The 19,922-nt window shown below is 40.8% G+C and overlaps 1 protein-coding gene across 1 annotated transcript in view; it reads left to right on the top strand.

Annotated features, from left to right (window-relative positions):
• Nucleotides 1-4,357: 4,357 nt before the first annotated feature.
• REEP3 (receptor accessory protein 3) overlaps nucleotides 4,358-19,922 on the top strand; it is a 39,883-nt gene continuing 24,318 nt past the window's right edge. Inside the window, exon 1 of the mRNA XM_082285895.1 lies at nucleotides 4,358-4,433. Within this exon, the coding sequence (XP_082142021.1) occupies nucleotides 4,402-4,433 (32 nt within the window). The 5' untranslated portion in view covers nucleotides 4,358-4,401. The remainder of the gene's footprint in view (nucleotides 4,434-19,922) is intronic.

Genomic DNA, 19,922 nt, shown 5'->3' with positions numbered 1-19,922 from the left:
TCGGAATTATATTGCCAGAGCTGTTCTGAATTGCTTTCAGTGCTGTGTCTCAGCCTTATTTGCTTTTCCTGACCTACAGCTGACAGAATTACAGTGCTAGACATCATTCTTTCGTAGTCTTGGAAAAAAAAGTCTCTGGGCCTGCTGCATTTGCTGACTCCCCTTCTTGCAAGGATTCCCGTGTACTACACAGTGCAGTCATCCTACAGCTCTAGCTAGATGCCCTTTTTAATTCCAAATTCTGTTTTGCTTAAAATCTACTAAGATTCAACTGGAATTGTCAGGGCCCTGAAAGTCAGGAAACTGACTTCTAGAAACGCCTTAAAACATAAATTTTACATCACATTGCAGTTTGTGTTTTCAGGTTTTGCATTTGCAGGTGTATCTGTGAACATGAGGGAAAGAAATTATTCAAAACCCAAGGATTTTACTTATGCATATAGAAGCAAGAGCTTTAAAAGGAATGTCAAACTGTAATAAAACTGAGAACAATAGTGAAACTAAAGAGGCAGAAACATCAATTTGAAACTTTTTTTTTTCATTAAGTTGGGTGCTTTACATTCCTAATTTGGAATGTTAATAAATTTCACACAGACTTTTCTGAAAGAAATAAACTTATGGCCTCTTGGCATTCTGTCTGCATGCTGGAATAAAAAAACTTAAGACACAGCTGTATTAGACACAAACTGGCTTTGCCATATTCCTCAGCAAGATGCTGTGCTGGGAGGCTGAAACACATGTGAGCAAGAAGTGGCACATCCAGAATTCTGTGCAAAAGCTTCAGCTGCTTTGATTTCATAAAACATCCATAGCATTGCCCAACACTCACTTTCAAATTAAACCCCATTAAGGCAGAAGGGCTTTTTATCTCGAGATCTGAGCCTACCTTTGCTGTTGCTTCACGGACAGGAAAGGTAGATGCAGAATTAAATACTTGAAGGAAGCATAAACCACAAATTCAACCACATTAATTAATCAGTTATGGTAATAACATCAGCTTAGAGTATTCTAAGAAATAGTCATCTTCACCCAATCTGTATTGCTGTTTCAACAAATAGACTGGTATAATCTGTTCTGTGCTCTGATCCCAAAATTACAAATGTATGTGGTAGGATTCAGGACTGAAAGAATTCTCCATTTTTTTTCAAATTGTTCTAGATTTGAGACTCATCTAGGATAGATGAATATAAAACAGTGAAGCTAAGAAAAACCCACCCCTGTGATTAACCTATGTGTATTTTTAACATATGTGATGCAAGTGGTGCTGTCTTTGGGGAGCATATCCTTGTAATGCAGGGGACTGAATCCCTCTGTCAGAAACTAGCTTGTGTCTTCCTAAATGTTGCTCAATTACTGTTTGCACAGCTGAAATGTAATTAAAATGTTTGTTTACCTATAAAAGAGGTGAAAGCTAAACATTGATGTTTGTATACATACCTTGTACTATATCAGAGAAGTTATGTAGCCTTTACAAATGATTTTCCAAACACTGTTAAAACTATTTAAAGCAACTTTTAACTGTATTAACTATATATTAACTAGGTATTTAACTATATTAAGTGGATTTTGGAAAGGGTGTTAAAAATATCCTTTAATGAGATACCTGTAAGTCTCTTCCTTACAGAGAAATAGACAGACATATGAGTAAGGCAGGCCAAGTTTGAGTAAGTACACGGTATGGATTTAATTGCCATGCTGCTCCCTGTGTTCCTGCCATTCAGGAGCATGGATTACCATTATATGTGAACTGGAATACAGGGAAGTTCACGGGGCATCCCTGTGCCTGTCTGCTGCGGGCCCAGCAACCACCACCCAGCTTGTTGCACTGAATTAAGTCTCAAAACATTCTGTGAAATAAAGTGTAATCTTCTGAGCAAGATAAATTACTGTTAGGAGCCATCTGCCTTTACCCTTAAAAAAAAAAAAAGCCTCTTTAAATGTAAATTTAGCTTTCCACCAGAGACAGTATTACCATGGTAACAAACGCAAGAAAAATAAATGTCTCTTAGAGGAAAACCACTTTTTATTTTGTATAAACATATTCCATATGAAATAAAATATGCAGCCATGGAATTATTGTATATACAATCTCAGACAGTAAAAAAGAGTATCAGTCTTTGCCTGGAATGGTTCTCTGAGCTAGTACCAAACACAATTGCTTGCAGTAAAGAAATGTATTGTATACTTAATTTCATATGCTATGAACCAGAGCTCTCATCTTGCAGTTTGCTCTAGATGGACTGGAATGCCGCAAACTTCAGCGGAGCGTCAGGCAGGCAGCAGGAGTTTACAGAACTGGAGTTTAAAATGTAATCTCTGCCAGGTAATTTATATTACAAATGCTTTGCCATGTGAATTTGCTCTGCACAGTCTACCACTGCAGAGGTTTGTTATTCAAAGAGCATAGAAGCAGTGGTTCAGATTTCTCCTTTCATTGAACGCAGGGAAGAATGCTTTCAGGTTAGGCCTGTTTCAGAAATAAGATTGGTGAGTGGTGTACTTTAAATTGCTCACAAATGAATTCCTCTCTACCTCTTCCTGCATCAGTAACCCCCCACAAAGGTCAGTGTGAGGAGACACCCAAGATGGGCAGTATCATTATTTGCAAGACCAGAATTTCTGCATGGTTAAAAAGAATTTCTTTTTACGTTGTATACTTTCTCATTTCAGACTTCAAATTTCACAGTATACAACTATAACAACAGTTGTCAAACACTGTCATCATTGAAATGTTCCACAGTTGATTATTTACCCTCTTTCTGTCCCTTCTTTTGACTGTGTGTGCTGTGTTTGAAGGCTGCAGGGGAGTGAAGATGACCATGGCTGGGTTTTACTGGTGGGAGGAGGTGAGGAATTCTGGTGCTTGCCTGTGGAACAGAAACCATCCTGTATTCACCTGACATCTCTCATCAGAATAAGACAGTAGCTTACAAAGATTAAGCTCTTTCTTCTTGCTGTATGGCAGGCAGGGAAGCTGCGTATTATCCCCACTTAAAGGCATGTTAAAGAACTAATTTCTTCCAGAGATTGTGATGCTGACTTTGGCATGTCATTTGCTGTGAGAGGCAGCAGGAATGGTGCTGAAACTGTAATCTGCTCTTTCCCTATCTTAGCTGCTGAGTGGCATGTTCAGTAGCATCGACATCTATCACTTTGGATATTGCTGTTACACTTCTTGAAATCAGAAGAGTAAAATGGAATGTTTTCAGCGATGGCTTGGGCAGAGCTTCATACAGCCTAGTCTTCTGAGAAAAGACAAAGCAGTCAGTTTCAGCAAAATATTGTCCTTTTATATGTGCAAGCGGTTTTGCAGGAAGTGTAAAACTGGTAGGCAGAGATGGATTGCAATAGATTAACTAAGGTATCAGGGAGCAATCAGCTTCTCCTGGATGTCACAACCTGCCAGACCATGATCTTGGCAAGAGTACCTGGACTGGGTTATGCCGTGGACTGTCCTGTTTGCTGTCCTGCTTTGAGCAGCAGCTGGTAACAAGATGTGTAGGGGATGAAACAAAAGTAACAAAGCAGACAGGTACTAATCATCGCACGTTTATCTTCCTGGTCATCCGCAGTTTTGGATTAACTGCGTGTAGCAGTCTGTGTGGCCCACCTAAGGACGTGACCTTAAACAGTCTTTAGGTCTGAGTGCTTGTCAGCAAGGATGGAGGAGAAGCTACCTTCTCGTAGTGCTTCAGAGGGGTGCAGGAGCGCAGGGAGCGGGCTGGCCCTACACTCTGCTCAGAAGGCAGGGCTCCAGCCGGTGTCCCCACAGCACTCTTATCTAACCCCTCCAGCACACGAGTGGTTCAGCACTCTCCGGGGCAGAAGGCCAACCTGAGGTGACTTCAGCGTGTGACACGGATGTTTTGGCTTACCAAACATTCTACAGCATTGCGAGAACAGGGGGAGCCCAGGGCAAAGACCAAGGTAAGGGGTGAGCAACCCACCCTTCTTCTTGCAAGAATTGGTCACTGTGTTTCAAATGGAGGAGGTGAGAAGGGGAGAAAGGTGCCTTACTGCAAATCTTAACGACTTCTATCTGTTCTCCTCTCTGCCGGGCGCTGCGCAAAGGCTGTCTCCGTGTGGGGGTCTAGGACCGACGCCACTGTTGCGCAGACAGGTCCTGGGTGAAGAAGCAGGAGGAGACAGCTTCCCCAGGCCTGCCCACGCCGCTCCCCTCACACACGCCGGGGTGCCCGCGCCCCGCCTCGCTCCCCTCACGCCCCGCCGGGGTCCCCACAGAGCCCCCAGCCCGCTCCCGCCCCGCCGTGCGCGGCCCCTCCCGCGCGGCCCCACGGCGCAGGCGCGCAGCCCCCGAGCCAATGGGGCGGGCGGGGCGGGGCAGGGCCGCGGCCATTGCGGCCCGGCCGGCTGAGGGAACGCGCCGCTGCCGCCGCCGCGATGGTGTCCTGGATGATCTCCCGAGCGGTCGTGTGAGTGCCGGGCTGGGGCTGCGGGAGGCGGCTTATTTCCCGGGGCGGGGGTGGTCCCGATGAGCGGCGGGAGGGAGGCGGCGCCCCTTTTCTCCTACCTCCAGCCTCCCGAGCTGGGTGTCTTGCGCTCTCCTTGGGGGTCTGCGTGCCTCAGAGAGTCCTTGTGCCCCCAAAAACTCCTCCAAAACCTGCACCGGGCTCATGTGCCTCCTGCTCTAAGTGCACGTTTCCCGGGGCTGCGGAGCCAGCGAGCTCGGGCTGCTTGTTCCTGTCATGCACAAATTGCAACAGTTGCTTGTAAATTGATCCAAAGTAACCTACAAAATCTGGTAACTTTTCGTTTTTAACTTGTGGCAGACTTGAGGGGACTAGAAGAACGCTTGCTAGTGTGAGATGGGGGTCTGTGCTGAGTATAGTTGGTCAGCTGAAGATGTAGACTGGCGGTTTTGTTGTGTACTGGGCTTCATAAACTTGAGTTTTTGAAAGCCCAATAGGCGAACTTTCTCAGGTGAGAAGCATTATGTTACATGCTGTGTAAGTTCTGTTTGAAAAAGAGTAAGCTGCAGTGCAGCCTCTGATCTTTTTCGTGGACATTGTACTGTTCCTTCCTGAAACTGATGGGTTATTTTGCTCATTTGAATAATATTCCCTCATACAGGTTGAGTAATATTTGGGCAGCAGAGTCTTCCTCATGCTCCTTGCTGAGTAGCACTGTGACTCTGGGGCCCTCAGTGCTTATTGGGTCGCTTGAGCTGAGATTTGCTGTGTGTGAGCTTTTGCCAGGCAAATGAAGTGAACCTGCTCACAAAGCAGTCCAACAAACACCCGAATTAGCATAAAGTACATAGCAGGAGTGTGTGATCCAAAGCAGGGCATAGTAGGATGTTCCTGTTTTGCTGGTGACAGATATCCTCCTTAAGCTGTCTGGTGTAATTTCATCTGAAAACTTTGTCAGGAAGTTTTCTCATACTGCCACGTACGTTTTCCTGCTGCTGTCTAGTCACCTAGATAAGTAGCAGTCCTTCTCCCCCTCGCTGCCCTCCCTGAGACTTGTCACATAATTGCAACTTGCAAAGTAGAACATCATGTTCCAGAATTGGCAAAAGAGGACAGAGGTTTGAAGAGAGGCTGTGGGAGGAATTGCTGTTGGTGCACTTTGTCAGTGTGGTCTTCCCATGGGCAACACACGGCGCTAGAGGCAAGAGGCATACGTTTGCTTTCTGTACATCAGATGGAGTTGTTCAACCTGTTTCTGCTTTGTTACGTAAGAGCAGCAACCAAAGAATTCTTATTTTAACTACTTAGACTGTATTGGTTTCAAGGGAAATAGCAGCACCTTAATTTCTGATGACCAAATTTTTGTGAAGTTAGTTGGGTTTTTTCTCCCTGAATTGCTATGGGTTGTATTTGCATAAGAATAAGGTCTTCTATGAGCCTAACCCAAGAGGACAAGGAATGAAGAGAACAGCTACTGTTCTCCACAGATTTATTGCAAAAGGCAATAAAGGATAATGTACTATGTAGTTCTGTGTAGTTTGGTTTCCTGGTTGCCATTGGTCACTCATCTGTGTGCCCTAATTATTTTTGGTAAAAAGGGAGTCCTAAATATTATTTATAAATCCTTTCCACCTTCTTGTGTCCTTGTTTCCTAGCTGTGGGACTTAAAAGTTTGCTAGTGTTCAATTTCCCGGGAAGGTGAAAGTGTTCAATGAGAACTTGGACAGCTTTGAGACTATTGTTTAATTTCACTAATAAAGCAAAATTCATGTGGAAACGGAAGGTGAGAAGTAGCATGGAAGTAGATATGGTGTGACATGAGAGGTCTTAACTTCAATGGCCTTGAGAATGTCCTTCTCGTCCTGTTTTCTCAGAGACCATTGTCTTCCTTTTTTGATCTGTTTTCCTTCCTGGTCTCTTCTCAGATGTACCTATTTCAGTGACTTTGGGTCTCTGGATTGTGTGTTTGGAGTTTGGAAGGTGTATACTCTCTTTCCCTTAGATGCCCTAAGAAACATATTTTTAAACACCGTGTAGCTGTGAAGACCTGGGGTTCTTTCTTATGTAGCGTTTTGGTTCTGGTGTGGTGACCTCCTGGTGCGTATGTCCACAGCAGGCCCCTGCAGCCCTGTTGTGTGTGGGCAGCCATCAAGAACACCTGTCATCTTGACTGGTGATGGGAAGGAGCAGCAGTTTTTCTGTCTATGGCAGGGTTGTCCACTCCTGACTGACCTCCTATGTTTCAGGGCCAAAAGAGCAGAAAAATACTAATTTGTAGGTGTGTCACAGTGCCCTCTGCTGACTTCTGACGTGGTGGACTTGTCCTGACACGTGGGTCCCAAGCAAACTGCCTTCTGATTCAGTTTGAGACTACGATTTGGGATTCATTAACTCTGCTAAAATAGGTTGGTTAAAGCTTTAAAGAACTAGGGAATGGAGCTAATAGAGAATTTGAATTCTTAATTGCATGTGAATTGTCTTGAGGAGTCATGCACAGGAAATGGGGAGTGGTTCAAATTCACTGTTCCACATAATAGTCTTCAGCAAAACTTTGTTTTAATGAAATCTTTTCTCTTTGCTCTATCAATGCTATTATTCTTAAGCGTCTAAACTTGTGAAATACCTTGTACTAAATGCATGTTGTCCTTATGTCAAGAAGCAGAAGACTTGAAGTGCATAATTAAAAACATCTTTTCATTTTCAAGTTCTGTGTCAATTGGGTGCTGTTGCAGTAAGTATAGCTCGTTATTATTTCTAAAATACACTGGCTGTTGCAACAGTTTTTGGAATGTTTACTTCAGGGTTTTTCCTTTTTTTTTTTTCTTTTCGGTTACAAAACCAACAAGAAGATAAAACTTTCATTCAGAGTCTCAGAAACTTCTCAGAGTGGTACATATTGTCATTAGTCTTTAATGGTGGAAATAAAATTTTAAATTTGTGACTGCCCATCTTGTTAACTTCAAGTAGAGCTTGTGCCTGACTTAGTCTGCTTGGATTGCTCATTCTTCTCATTTATAAGGTCTGAGCAATTGTGTACACATCACTTGCTGAGACAGTATTTAATAGTAAACATGCTGAGTACTTGTCAGTCACAGCCTGGTATGGATGAGATCAGACCATCCTCTTGTGCCAAGCAAAGATGTGAAGCATCCTAAATACAAAGTAGATGGCCATTTTGTTCTTGCAATCTGTTAAAGCAGACTGTCTGCTGTAATCTGTTAACTTTTTTCCCTCCTCACTTAAAAATGAAAGTTCCCCCATCTGTGTTGCTTTGCAACACTCTCTCCCTTCATGTTTGAGTACATGGTTTGTTTCCAGTTAAGTTGGTCAGCATCCATGAATGTTGGAAGGGAGAGTTGCAGTGCTCCACAGGAGGATGTATTTTGTCTTGGGTACTAGTAGCTTTCTGTTTGCTTGTATTTATAATGTCTGTCTTCCCCACCCCCATTTTAGAGCCTTGCAAATACTCCTTGATTCTGATATTAGATTATAACTAAATATGTTAAGCTGGACAAAGACTGTCTGGGGACACAGGAGGTGACCTGAAGGTAGGTAGTAGTATTAATCTCTCTCAGCCTTTGCTGCTTTACAAATTGGAGCTGTTTCTTTAACAGTAGTTTCCAAGGCATTATCTTACTCTACTTTTAATGCTTCTGTTGTTGTTTGACATTTCCAGATGTCCAGCTGCCCCTAGAATTACTACATATCTGAGAATGGGTGGCTGAAGCCAGAGCTTCTGTGTTTATTGGATTGTTGTCAGGAATACCCTGGTTTAGCATGTAGGTGATGTTTTATGTAACTGTGTATGCTTTGACTGTAACCTAGTTCGTGTCTTGTTTTTGGAATACAATTTTTTAAATTAAAAGCATAAAGTACAAAAATATTTACCCTCTTGTTTGCTAATCAACGTGCTGTCAAACATGTCTTAAAGCACTCACAGCTCCTCAGATGGAATTAAGTAACAATAATACCGTGTGTTGTGTGGAAGGAATAGCTAAAGCTTAATAGCCTAATCTTCAAGTTGGAAGGGCCATTTGTGGGAGAGTTTCTTTGACTGTTTGTAGCCTGCTCTCTGGCAGAATGGTTGCAGCTGAATTTCTGCCGGTATTCTTCCAGTTTAAAGGCCTATAAATTGCTGCCGCACCTGTGGGGGAAAAGAGAGTTGCTGTCATTGTGTGAGTGAGATGTGCTGCAATGTCTGTCTCATCACAGAACTGGAATGAATCAGTGACCATGTATCAGTTATCCTTGGCATTTCATGCTATGCTTAAATAGATCTCACTGTCCTTCTGCTGGGAGCGGGGGGGGCCATCCTGCCCACCACCCTCTCATCATTCACTTTCCACAGGATCCAAACGTTACTCTGTAACCACTGTGTAAGTCTGGTTGTTTTGTCAACTAGAATGAAAGTCAGCATCGATAGATGTTAATCTTTTGTTAGCTGCAATGAGCTGCACCAGCTCACACTGCTGTTGTGTAGTTGCTAGGTAAGTGCTATGTTGAGAATGAAAGGTTGCAGGACAAAACCAGCATTATTTTAGGCTTTAGCGTATGACCACCCTGGTTATAGTGTACTCTGAAACTACATTCTTCGCTTTCACATTGCTGCTTATTCTTTCTTCTTGTGAATCTAGTTCCAGTAATAACAGTGCAGCTGTTCTAATTAAACAAGGTGTCAGATTTTTAAAAGTGTATTCAATTTTATGGGTTGAAATCTGTAAGCATATGCAAGTGTAGGGATTAAGTGTATTGTTCTGTCTGTACGAGAGTTTAAAATCATTTACATAATTGAGCAATGAAATCATCAGAACACTTCTCTCCAATAGCTCAGCTTCTCAGTGAGGCAATCCTAATATGTACAATGAGAAGTTTCTGCTCACTTATATGTGGCTTGTAACACCTCTTGAGTTAGTACAATGCAAAATGACTATCTATGACAGCTTGTAAGAAAGAAGTGTCCCTACTGCCTGCCTGGCACACCTTGCCTTAAGTCAACATTTGCTCTGTAGCTTAGCTGCTCTTTTCTCTCCCATGTTTACAGGATGGTGTAGGTGCAGAGCATGCGTGGTCAGTGTGCCCAGCCTATGGCAGGCGGGTGGACTGAACCTTGTTCAAAACAGATGGAGCACGGCTAGAGGCGTCCTGTGGAGTCTGACGTTCTTACTTAATGGTCTTGGCATGTACTGGGTTACAAAACGTGCTGAAACTCACATCTGCGTCCCATGCATTATAGATAAAGAAATACCAAGAACCGCATGATCTGGCACAAAAGGATGTTTCTAATTAAAACAAACAACCTCCACTCTTGCGTGTTCCACAAACCGATGTCTGCTTTGAGCGAACACATTGTAGGCTATTGAACGTTTCTGCAGCCTGGACGGAACAGCTTGTCTTTCCTGAGTTTGTATGTAGAGACAGCTCCTGATATGCTTGTGTAAGGCTGAGGAAAATCCTGAGCCAAATTTTGATTAAAAAAAAAAAGTTGCTTTGACTCAATAATTTTAATGTTTGATAAGAATTTATCTTAAAAATGTGTGTAAGAACATGTCTGGCAAAGTCCTCTGTTCCATTGTTCCATGTGCAAAGGAGGTTTCTCTAATCTTTTTGGTCCTTTTTATTCTGGTTTTGAAATTCCAAAATTTCAAAGCCTGTGAAAGTACTAGGATTTTACAGAAGAAAATATTATAGCTGCCAACAGTAGGATCCCTCTGTTGTCAATCTCACTTTTTTAAGACCTGCCAGACTAGATTGTAACAATTTACTACAGGACAAATGAGATGAGGTGTGGAGAGTCTAGGTAGGAAAGGTGATTGCAGGTTTTTTGCTGACCAGTATGGCTTCAAGCTTGACTGGCCTCAGTGGTACAGAATAATCTGACAAGATACTTTTGGACGTGAGGGAAACAAAACACCCTACAGAGGCTATCTCTGCATTGAGCTTTTTGTCAGCCATTGCTGTTACTTTGCTGCTCAGTTTATCACTGGCAAAATAATAGGTGTTACTTCTGTTTCTGTTGTTTCATAGCAGTCTGCAAGAATCAACACGGAGGTGGGTTTAACTAGATGAATGTTTGCCCTGTGTTTATCATCTTTGGAGCATTGCTCATGCATCCCAAAGACAGTTGGAACTTGCATTTGATGTTGAAAACTAGGTGCAATTTATTTCAAAAGCCTGCAACCTGGCTTTAAGTGCAAGGATTTCCCAAGCAGAATTTTTCCTGATGCGAGAAGTCTGACATAATGCTGTACTTCTTTGTGTTAAAGCTGTTGGAACTTGCAGTGCTCAAAGGGGAAAATCAGAAAACAGTTTGTGCTTGTGCCTTCCCACCACTGTCTGGTTTTGTTATTTCCTCCCCCCACCCTGCTTCTTTTGTAACTCATTGATCAAAACTGTAGAAAGGGGAGAGTAAGGAAGATGGTCACTAGCTTAAAGATATCCTGATTAGTTTTTACAATACAGTAATGTTACCTTAAATTAATATAAAAAACCCAAAAATTAATTATTTGGCTTTGTGCTGTTATTACTCACTTTCGTCTGCTAATATTTTTTTTTTCCTCCCCCCCCCGTTAGGATTTTGTTCTAGAACACGTAATTTCCTTTATGTCTTAAGGCATGTCTAGGATTACTCAGTTGCAGTGTATTTAGTATTAGGCTGCTTTAGAAGCTGACCTATTCAAAATTTTCAGCAGTGAACAGCTTATGGTTCACTTGGAAGACAATATAATCACAGAAACATAAATATGTTTTACATGACTGCTTTGGCAGTCATTACTTTGCTGTAGTTGCAATGTAAGCAGTGTTGGTTTTACTATTGTACTTACAGAACTTTGAGGGGTAGTTTTTCTTGCCTGAAAGTTACCCTTGAATGGTTGAGACAAAATGGAATTTACATTTGTATAAAGAGGATAATGTGAATTGGGCAAACTATCTTTCATTTGCATTTGGAAAATAACATTTCTGAGAAGGCACACATGTTGTTTGTATCTCATGGTTTCTGAGCCCATTTACATAAAACCAGTCAAACATATTTGTGTTAACAGAGTTCTTAAAAAAATTCTTTTTGGTTAATCAGCATAGTGTGCTTTATTTGTTTTTGGGAGGGAAACCTACCCCTCTAACTAATTAATTAATGCATGGATCTCTAAAGAAAAACCCATAAATGATTTGGGTTCAAAAGGGAGGAAATTAGGGTATCTTTTAGCATTGTATTTTTGACAATAAAGTTTATTTACTAATAAAACTGCATGACTAAGGCTGGTAGAGATTCTGCTTGTCAGTCTTGACTCGGTGTCTAGCAGAATCTTCACAGAGTTCCCTAAGTATGAGGCATAATTGAGGAAACACATAGACTTGGGAATGACAAGTCCAGATGCTACCTCAACAGCATCTGCCAAATACAAAGTTCACAGAAACCTTTTCCTGTGTACAATGGAGGGGTTTGTTTTTTTGAATGCTTTAAGGTGCTTCAGAAGTACATTTCTGGGTTATAAGATTAACAGAATTGTTTGAAAATCATGGACCTTAAGGCAAAAAATTAAAATGTCAGTGATTTTGGATGATTAAAAGCAAAACCACCAGCTGTCTGGAGCAGAGATAAGACATGATTACTTTTACTTCAAGAGTTGGCGTTATATGGTTCCACTTACCACTTTGCTCAGATTGTGGTATTTTTGTAGCATTTTTTTGGGAGAGGCAAGACATTGAGGCTGGTCTGTGATGACACCCTTGGGTTCAAGAATGTGTAATGATTAAGTAGGACCTTTCTGAGCCTTTGGGTTATGAACTTCACTTTTTTTTCTGGAGCCACCCAGACAGATTAATATGCCACACAGTGTGACATATAGAAATGTGGACACTTTTTTTTTTAAATGCAACCCATATGAATGTGTGGTTACATGCAGTGTGGTTTGCCTTATACTAGCAGACAGCTCAAAAATAAAATATGGTTTCCCTTGGAATAAGCAGAAGCAATTTTTAGTTGGGACCACCCCTATTTTAAATGTTAGTTTCCTATAGCCAGTTATTTTGATGTTGATTAATACTCCAAAAATACAGAAGATACTCTTAGAGCAGCAAGCAATGACTGTGGATTTTAACCTGTGAAATTTGCTCAAGTCTCTAGTGGACTTGATGTAGGGTGAAAACCAAAGTTGGAAAGGTAAGAATCCAAGTGGAAATCCATTTTTTGACTATGGCATTTGGAGGTGTTAGAGGGAATGAGCCTAGGCTGTAAGTGATGGCCAAGCCTGGAAGGGGAACTCCAGTGCAGTAGCTAGCTTTGAAGCCACTTGTCAAAGCTGAACAAGATTTGAAGAACACTTGAGAATAGGCACGACTTCAGAGTCTTGAGAGAATATAAACTGGGTTTCCTCTAGTACTGAAAATAATATTAAAGTAGTGGATTCCTGAACCCGCAGTTCAAGCGCTGGGTACATCAGGACACTTTTTCCTTAGGCAGATGCTGAGACAATAGAGGAAATATGCTTGAACACTTTAATAGAAAGAAGTTCTCCCCATCTCCTGCAGTTGAGACTTGGATGTCTATAGTCTGTGTTTATACATGGGCTTCTCATTGTGACTTCTATAGTTTGATTGAAGGTAATATAACTCAGGGTAAATATGCCCAAATTAACTATAATAAATAAAAAGTTGGCCTTGTATCCTTTCAGACAACCTTTTTTTTTTTTTTTTTTTCCTACAGCAGTGAAAGAGATTACTGCCACTTAAAACACTGAGTTATCTTGCCTTGGGATTTGCATACATTAAATGAGTGAGGCAGTTTTAAACATTAAGTACAGTTGCTGTAATGAGAATGTATCCTGTTGGGCTTTTTTGGCCTTTATTCTAGGGATGTGGTGTTCAGATATTTTTGGCAGAGTTTGTTTCAGTTTTCTATCACCTCCAGACCTTCTGTCACTTAATTAGTATTGCTGCTCTTCAGCTATGCTGCATTGCTGCTTCTGTTCCAATTTTGTACTGGATGAAATATCATCTTTGTATGCAAATCTGATTACCTGGTCATTTCACCAGGACTGGGATCTCTGAGACTTCCAGGAGCTGAAGCTTTAAGACTGTTAAATATGTTTAAAAATGTGCAAGACTTGTCAGTACGGAGATAAGTCTTTGCTTTGTTTTCTTTATGTTGGCTTTGGCTCTCCAAACATCCATTTAACTTTCCTTGTTTCAAAATTTACTGTGGCATAGAGCAGAGAAACCTTTGAGAAGAAGCGGCTGCTGACTTGACACAAGTTAGCTGAAGTTACTGTAATGAACAATTTTTCAATATACCAGTTAGATTGCAACGGAAGGTGTTTTAAGGTGTCTTTTGGATTCTTCTTAAGTATCTTAGATATGAAGGACGTCATGTTCTTACACAGAAAGAAAGACTTAAAAATTTGTAGAAGCATCCAACATAATTTCAAAGACACTAGGCACAAAGCTCAGTAAGTAGTATAAATAAGAGAGCTGGTAGTTTTTTACTTGAATTTGTGGAAGCCAAGAAACTAACAAGTGCATATGTAACTTTAAACCTCATAACAAAATGAAACACCTCATTCTAGATCTGTAATGTTCCTGTTAATCTTGTTCAGCACATCATCTGCATTAAATTAGGCACGTCTTTTAGGAGCTCTCAGAAGTATCCTAAATGGAGAGGATCATGTTGCTCGTGAAAACTGCATGTGTAGGTTGTAGTAACTCCAAGAGTAGTAAGTGTAAAGAACTTTTTCCAAAGCAAGGAAGCTCATAAGTGGGTTTCTCTGTCATCTGTCAGTTACCTTTATTATGTAAACTCTTTGTGACAGTTTCTTTGAACACACATGTAGGTATCAGCTTTCATCTTTAAACTTAAAAAAATTGTGGCCTTAATTGTGTTTTGCTTACCGCTTTATGAAATAAGCTTATTCATGCATATACTAAATGAAAATAGAAGATATCGACTGAAAACCAGGTTTGGTTTGATGTTTTTTTAGAAATGAAAAATAGCAAATTAGTCAATTTGTTTCTTCTGACATCTTTAATCCAACTGTCAGTCCTTGCAGATCATTAGAAGAAAAGCACAGTTCAGTACAAGGACACATCTTTTTCTTTGAACAGAGTCATGTGCAAGGCTGTCTTAAGAGCTGTCTGAGAAGTACTTGCAGTTGTTCCTAGTTGTTGGCTAGTTCTCAATGTTCAGTTGTGCTCCTGCCTGATACCACAGCTGGCTAATGTGGGGCCACAAGTACTTTGCTTCCAGTGGTAAGCAGTCGTAGCACCAGAGAAATCAGGGATGATTTCAGGTATTTGAAGGAAAATAACTTACTTGAGATTTAAGTAAGTGTGAGCAGCTTTGAAAATGAATACTTCTCCAGCAGGGATGAAAATTTGCTATTAAGTTTGAGGTAGGAGCTAGGGGGAAGATTTAAGTTTGCTAATAAGTGCTGTTCTGCGTTGAAGGCATTCCATGTTTGCTCTTTATCATGAGGAAGCGTTACAGATGATCTGGTTTCTGTTCCTTGGTGTGAGTGCTTGTAAGGTGGGAGCTCACCTGACTGCCCTGCACATGTGGTGAGCTCTGTAAGACTGTAAACAGGAAGGAGTACAGGGATGGGCAGGACGCTATTACAGCAGGAGTCAAACACGTATCGTAAAAGCAAGAGGTGAATAGGTAGTCATGCAGAGAAGTGACTAAGAGTTTTATAACAATTTCTATTTGCCTTCCAGTACTAGCTTTTTGGAATTTTCTGTACAACTGCGTTTGTTGGGCCTTTTGACTATGTTTTGAACAGGATTTGTTGGCTGGTGGGGCTTTTGATTTTTTTGTTTTTATTTTGTTTTGGTTTTTTTTAATGATATGGTGATGGTTTCTCCAGAATTATGCCCTTCTGTTAAAGCCCTTATGCCTAGGCTATCCAGCAGCACAAGAAAAATTGCTCAGTTGTGGACACAAGTTTTGGGCACTGTCTCCAGGCACAGGCATAGATTCTTTGAGTTAGAATTATATGCAAATAGCTTTTCCCCAAGTACTTCTGCACTGTACTGGATCTATATGTGAGCAGGAGGTGAGTTGATTCACAGGTTTTGTGTACCAGTAATGCCCTGTCAACTCATGAGAAGAGTGACTGGGAGAAAACTGTGTTAGAGCCCTGATGCAGCTTGACCATGTGGGAGAATTTCCAGGCTGACTCATTAGAGGGTAGCCTGGATTTTGCTTCGGGAGTTGTTTTCTAGCAGTCTCTTGTTCCAGACTGCCACAGGCCCCTGAGAGAGAGCTGTTAGAGCCCTTAAGTACATCAGCACTTGGACATAGATTCCAGTGCAGAATATCCCTTATAGAAGTTTTTGTAATTTTTTTTTGTTGTGCTCTTTTTAGACTTCTTTCAAGGTTCAGGCAGGGATGTTTCCATATCAAGACAACTTGAAAAGTTATCTGGAAACAGGTTCCCTAATTTGGGGTAGATCAATAATTAGTCCATAAACACAAGTGGATAACAGAGCCTGGAGGTCTGCATTGGAAGAAAGGCTTAATTGTCTCCTATCAGGCTGCTTGCAATTATTATACTTGCAACCCATTAAATAAGTGTTCCTGGCATGGAAAAGTCCCACGCTTTAGAGGAATCAGTGGGGATGTCACTTTTCCTCTTAAAATTCCAAGGTGGTTTCTAACTGTTCAAGTAATTGCATTTTAGTATTGGTTATGCTGTGCTTTGGAAGAATCTGGCAGTTGCTTTGGAGAATTCCAGCTTTCTAAGCTGGAAAGTTAATAGTTGCCTTGCTCTGTTCAAGAATGTGCTTTATTCAGATGTGTCAGTGCTTCTGGGTATATTCTTTAACTGGTAAGACATTTTTTTTCTCTGGCTTTTGGGGATATTCTCGTCATAAGAATGCTATGAAGATTTTAACAGACCTGTTTCTGATTGCATTCCTGCATTTTGGTAACTGTAATCTGCTAAAGGAGTTGCTGAACTTTAAGTTTGCTACTGTTAGCAGACATATTCTTTTAATAGGATTTACATTATTTTCCCTGTTCCTTGCCCAAGGCAGGGGGGTTGGAAGAAAAAGTAGGATACCATTTCGTGTGGGCTTCAGGAGCTGATCCTCATGCTCCCCTGTCCCTGTAACAGACTAGCATTTTGGTCAAAGTGTAGTTTTTGTGATTACTTGAATATGTAGTCTTTTACTGTAGGTTGTGTGGTTAGTATTGTGTATCTGAATAGCAAAATGGAACTAAATTCTGTCAGGTGCTGGACGGAAGGTCTTTGTTTAGTGTAGTGCTTTTCAAAAACATTCAGGACAAAAATGCTAGGGTGAGCTTTTTTTTTGTCTGGACATGTGAAAACACAGCTGGTAGCTGGCTTAGTCTAGAAATTACTACCCAGCTGTAACACTCAGGGGTAGGGGTCAAGCATGACTTGAGGGTCTTGCTTTTTTGGCAGTGTATTGGGTTTGTGTGTCAAGGTTTTAGTCTTCTCATTATCCTACTCTGGTTTGATTGGTAATAGATTACTATCAAATTACCCAAGCCGAGTTGGTAATTGCCCTTGACAGTAAATGGTGAGTGATCTCTGTCCTTATCTCTCCCCACAGCCTTTGAGCTTTTTGTTGTACTTTCTCTCCCCTGCCCAGCTGAGGAGGGGAGTGATAGAGTGGCTTTGGTGGGCACCTGGTGTCCGGCCTGGGTCAACCCACCACATGCAGGGTTTTTGGCTTTTTTCCCCTGAACAGGATTCTTCCAGATTCTCCTTATGCCTTATTTTGAGCTTGAGAGTACCACAGAGGTGCACAGCAGCTAGAACTTACTCTGTAACTGTAGCCTTAACACTTGGTAGCCAAAAAAAAAGAGGAAAAAATCCAAACTGCTGATCTTTGATGGGAGTGGCTTGGAAGTATATGGGCAGTAGATAGTCTAAACAAAAATGCTTCTGCTTTTGCAGTGTGTGCTGACTGAAATCCCAGTGGATACATTGTTAAGGCATATGGCTCTATTTGCTTTTTTTACAGCCAGGAACAGCCAGCCAAAGATTCAAGCATTGTTCTTTAGATTTTAATCTGCTATTTAGTTTTCATTAGCAAACTTCCCTTCAAATGAAATCTTGCTTAGGCTAAACTTGCTAACCATATGTGGAATAGTAATTATAGTTCATCTAGAAGCAAAATGGTATTACCACCACCAGACCTAATTTCTGCATAGATAGTACGGGGTTGCCTACATTACTTCTGGTATTTCCATGTTGTCTGACCAGCTCTTAGAAAAAACTTGTGTTTGTTTATGACAGGGATGGAAGCTGCTCCTAACATAATTGGGAAAGACTTAGTATTGACAAGGGGATATGGGCATGGTCAGCAAAGCAAGGCACCATATCAGGCCTTGATATTCAGTTCCATGTTTTTGTGGAGGCATGGAGGATTCTTTTATTCTCCAGCCTGCCACTCAAGGGTGTAGGTACATATTCCTACTGTAGATGCACAGAGTGTCTGGCTCTGTATCAGTCTGTGGAGATCCTCAGCCTTTAAATGAGTGGACAAATGGGTGTCATCTCTGTTACAAAGTTTGTTAAGGGAAGGGAATATTTAGTGAATGGTATTGTCTCCGAAGCATCTCATACTCAAAGAGCTTCCTGGATTGCTTTAACTGTTAGGTAAGGGACACAGAGCATTTCCTTTTTTGCATTTCAGAGGAACAAAAGAAATAAGCGCCGAACACTAGTCCATGCTTTGGGCAATACTTTGGCAATGTGAACAGACTGAACCCTTAAATGCACTGTTGTTAATGTTAATGCCTTAGTGTTTGCGGAGTCTGGATGCAAGTAGTACTTTTGAGTGACAAAGTTGCTTTTATTTGTGTCTTGGTTTCTTTCATTTTTAATATTTTTTTGAAACTGTGGCTTTAGAGTTGCTTACTATCCAGGTCAAATATGCTCAGTGCCAGAGCAATGTGTGTTCAGGTGACTGCTCTTTCAGTTATCAGTCAGATGCAAACTCAGTTGCTTTGCTTCATAAATGAGCCTTTCAAACAATTATTCACTTTAAAGCTATTAAAATTGTAAAACCATAGATTATGCGATAATACATGCAGTAGGTTGGGGTTTTTTAAAATACAGCTATATGGATACAGAAATACGTTGTTTTATCCAGATTTAAAGGCTCTTTGATACTTTTTTCTTTGTGTTTTTATTTTAATCTCCTAATATATTTGAGAAACGTTTCTCTTTACATGAGCAAAATGTTTGTAGAGGAGGTGGCTGTACCAAAAATGGAATGCTACAGTGTTGAGTCCAGCTGAGAACCTGAAATAGCTGGGCTAACAACTGGCAGTGAAATTACATTGGTAAGCAGGATTATCCATGTATCTACTAGTAATATCAAGTAAGTGACTTCACACTTGGCTGAAATCTGTTTCCATCTGTGGGAGCTGCCTTTATTTTTGTCTGCTACACTCGTGCAGTGTGCTGATATCTACTGTGAAATACAAACTACACTTTTAAAAAAACACTTGAGCTTTTAAATTTGAAAAGCTACAGAATAATTGGGAACATCCTTAAAGTAGTTGTACAGTTATTATAGAAATACCAGAGGATGGATATGCTCATAATGTGTAGCAGTAGGTGTTGCTGACAGCTTTGAGCTTTTCTGAGGTACAGATCCAAAGAGGAAAAGGACTGGAACATGTGGGGCTTTTGTAGCCATCTAGCAGGGTCCCTGCTGCTCCTGTTCTAGGTGTTTCTGCCTCAGTCAGCTGCAGTGTTCTCTCTTTTGCCAGTATACTGATCTGTCATGCATAGATTTAGGGTAAAAGTGTACTTGCTGGCCTTCAGCTACTCACTGTTGACAAGCTGGCTTTTGTACTGTAAAACTGTCCGGTAGCTTTAACTAAGGTTAGAGGACTTTGCCTGTGTGGAGGAGATAGTGGTGCCAGAGTTGGCAGCAGCATCATGCCACACTTTCAGTGTCAGCTCTGGCTGTAAGGAGATAAAAACTTCACAGTGCTAGTTCCTATTATTACTGACTAAATATGCTGATGTTTTGTTTTAATCCTATCTACCCACTTCTAGTGAACAAGCAAAAGTTTTTCTAACACTTCCATTTTACAGCAGTATTGAACACTAATAACAAATAATATATTGAAGTGTATATAATATAATATAATAATATTATAGAATAAGATAATAATGATATATTGTGGTGTTAACCACTCTCCACTCTGTAGCTTTAAAGTGATTTCTAGAAAAATTCTTTAAAAGAAAAAATGGTTACAAAAATAGGTATCTTTCTAACTCCTGATTTGACTAGTATTGAATAACTCAAAGATTTTTCTAAATGGGGAAAACTAGCTACCTTTGTGTTTGTCTTGTGCTAGTGTTCTCATTTACCTTGAGGTCATCTTTAGCTTTATGATTGCCTTACTGTTGCTGTAATAAGCTTTCTGGTTGAAGATTAGTTGTTTCTGAAGAAGTGTTCTCAAAATTCTGTTTTGTCCCAGTTCATGTTTATAGCAGTTTGAGGATGGTTCAG

This window comes from Coloeus monedula (genome assembly GCF_965178545.1).
Source record: "Coloeus monedula genome assembly, chromosome: 8".
In the NCBI taxonomy this organism is placed as follows: Eukaryota; Metazoa; Chordata; class Aves; order Passeriformes; family Corvidae; genus Coloeus; species Coloeus monedula.
This window is presented reverse-complemented; position numbering and strand designations above follow the sequence as displayed.